This window comes from Sinocyclocheilus rhinocerous, unplaced genomic scaffold, assembly GCF_001515625.1.
Source record: "Sinocyclocheilus rhinocerous isolate Xijiao unplaced genomic scaffold, SAMN03320098_v1.1 scaffold1089, whole genome shotgun sequence".
In the NCBI taxonomy this organism is placed as follows: Eukaryota; Metazoa; Chordata; class Actinopteri; order Cypriniformes; family Cyprinidae; genus Sinocyclocheilus; species Sinocyclocheilus rhinocerous.
This window is the reverse complement of record NW_015664192.1, coordinates 56857-59644: the sequence shown is the minus strand read 5'-3', so window position 1 is coordinate 59644 and position 2788 is coordinate 56857. Positions and strand designations below refer to the sequence as shown.

At 41.5% G+C, this 2788-nt stretch overlaps 1 protein-coding gene across 1 annotated transcript in view; it reads right to left on the bottom strand.

Moving 5' to 3' along the window:
* Positions 1-2417, bottom strand: part of LOC107729873 (nuclear factor 7, ovary-like) — a 10823-nt gene extending 8406 nt beyond the window's left edge. Inside the window, exon 1 of the mRNA XM_016540596.1 lies at positions 2016-2417. Within this exon, the coding sequence (XP_016396082.1) occupies positions 2016-2417 (402 nt within the window). The remainder of the gene's footprint in view (positions 1-2015) is intronic.
* Between the last annotated feature and the right edge of the window lie 371 nt (positions 2418-2788).

Genomic DNA, 2788 nt, shown 5'->3' with positions numbered 1-2788 from the left:
CCAGCTCCCCCTCAGCACGCCAAACCCGTTGGGTTGGATGAGCATTGGGACCTTCAACTTCCAGTTACCTCGGGGTTGGAGGATCCCCTGTCTCCGTCTGCACCTCCAGCCTCCGAGACCCAGACTCCACCTCAGTCCTCCGACCCATCAGCTTCACCTTGGCTCATGGCTCACTTGTATCCACCATGGCCCCTAATCCCACAGGCTCTACCGGGCTCCCTCGTCCCTCCGGCTCCGCCTTGGTCAGTCGTCGACCATCCTTCGCCTTGGGATTCCACTCCTCCGGCTTCAACTCGTCCCTCGTCACCTGAGCCACCAGCGCTGCCTTGGCCCTCCAGATCCTCGGTGTCACCCTGGCTCTGTGGTTCTCTGTCTCCATCCTGGGCTCCTCTTCCACCGGCTCCGTCTCCGTCAGTTGGCCCCCTGGTGTCATCGGCCCCATCTCCACCATGGCTCCTCCCACTGTGGGCCACTATCCTGGCTGGCTTCTCGTTCCCCACCTGCTCCGGGCACCTCCCAGGCTCCTTCCTCTATCTACTCCGCCCTGGCCCTATGAAATATGCCCCCTACCAATTGCCTGCCCCTCACCTGCCCCACGCCCACCTCCTGAACCCCCACCCTCCCTCCTCTGTTGGACTGCTTTTGTAGGAGAGAAGACATGCCATTTCGGGAGGGGGCGAAATGTCACATTTCTCTGTACAGGTTTTCTCTGTATTTCTGTTCCTCTACATTAGTTTCCTGGTTAATCTGTTTTCTTAGTAATTCATTAAGAAGAGATTATGCCAACCCCTCAGAGAACCTCAGATGATGCCAACCCTGAAACAACATACAGAACTACCAAATGTTGCTATAAGTTTGATTGCATCATATAATAATTACTGTTAATAGTGTTCATCGTCTGTTTGATTTCGTCTTTAATTGATTTTTCCGTACATTTCTGCCATATGTACATAAACTGATAGTCACCACTGATAAGCTACTACTAAATATTGTAGAAACTTAAATTTCTGCAAAGTTGCTTTGCAACTATTTGTATCATAAAAAGCACTATACAAATAAACTTGAATTGAATAAACTTGAATTGAATTAATCTCATTGGTCATTAATTAGCCCTACACCTGTTCTGTTTCTTCATGATTTCATTCTCCCCTGTATTTAAGCCCTATATTTCCCTCAGCTATCTGTCTGGTATTGTTTTGGTGATGTTGGTTTGTTGTGTTGTGGATTTACGTTTTGATTACTCCTGGAATTTGCATTAAATACTCTCTTGAACTTTACTCCTTCGTTGTGTGCTTGATTAGACAGCCAACACATTACAAATAAACTAGTGCTTTCTGAGAAACTGTCGGTTGCAAAGATTAAGTTGATGATGCTGACTTGCCCTCTCCACAGTATATTGGTCTTTAGAGAGAAAGGAATTTTTTAGAGAGGAATTTGTTTTCGAATTGTTTTTGAATTGGTTCATTTTAAAGTAGATATTTCAAGCTTTATGTAGATATATTTCTTATGTCTGTGAAGCAAGTGGCATTAAGGATGAGTTTTAATTCATTTTTGTGACGCGCTCCAGTTCATGGAGACAGAGACTGCAGAAAGCACATCCTATTTTTTTTTTCCTTATTTTATAAAGGAGGAACATTCTGCTGATATTGTGAGTGTATAGAAATAAAAGTAGACCCTTGACAATTTTGAATGATGTATTACTCTTATCTGTATGAGAAAAAAGGATGGCGTATTTTTGGCATATGATGGATTTATTTATTTATTTTTGCTTAAAAAGTATATTCTGTGTTTACTCAGATTGCCTTAGTTTTAGATCTTCAAACAAAATACAACATAAAACAATTTAGTATGTGACAAAAATTGAAGAAATCAGGATGGGGGCAAATACTTTTTCACAGTATATGCCATCTTAAGTTGCGTCAAATGACAGAGAGAAATATTTATTGCATGAATGTGATATCTGTGTTTGACTAATTATTGTTCTTTACATATTAAACAAGAGGCATTTGTATTACCTTATGTGATGAAACCACTTCACTGATGGGTCTGAATTTATGATTGTCATGTTGTTTTGAATCTCTGCACACTAAACACACCAGCTGTTTGTCCTCCAGACAGAAGAGTTTGAGTTTCTCACTGTGTAAACTGCAGATCTCCTCAGATCCTGCTGAACGCCTCTCATTCCTCTTCTTCAGGAACGAATCACACAAGTTTTTTAATGCAAGATTAGGAGGTGGATCTTCTTTTGAGGATCTTCTCCTGCAGACAGGACACTCCTGAGTTTTCTTGGTTCTCCAGAACTGTTGAAGACACTTTTTACAGAAACTGTGACTACATGATAAAATAACAGGAGCATTGAAGACTTCATGACACACGGGACATGAAAGCTCTTCTACAGATACATTTAGTGAAGCCATTTTCACTGTTTGAGCTCCAGCAATTTCTAAATGATTTCGCGGAAATGAATCACCATGAGAAGTACAAATATCTGCTGTCTGTTCAAAAACAAGCTTAACAAAAATACTTCCATAAAGTGTTTCTCTTCCTTCACTGATCGCTGATCCTTTATTGCTTTTGTCAGAAGAGAAGTCAGTCTCTTCCTGGTAAGTGTTGTAGGAGGGTGGAGTCTTTGATCACTTGTGTGTGTTCAAAGTCAAAGACTTTGAACACACAAAAACAAGTCAAAGAGCAACATCAGGATTCCTTTAGGTAAAATTTGAACTAACTGTATTTAAAATGAACTTGCATTGACAGGAAGTGCTTTCCCTTTCAGAATTCCATCTGTTAT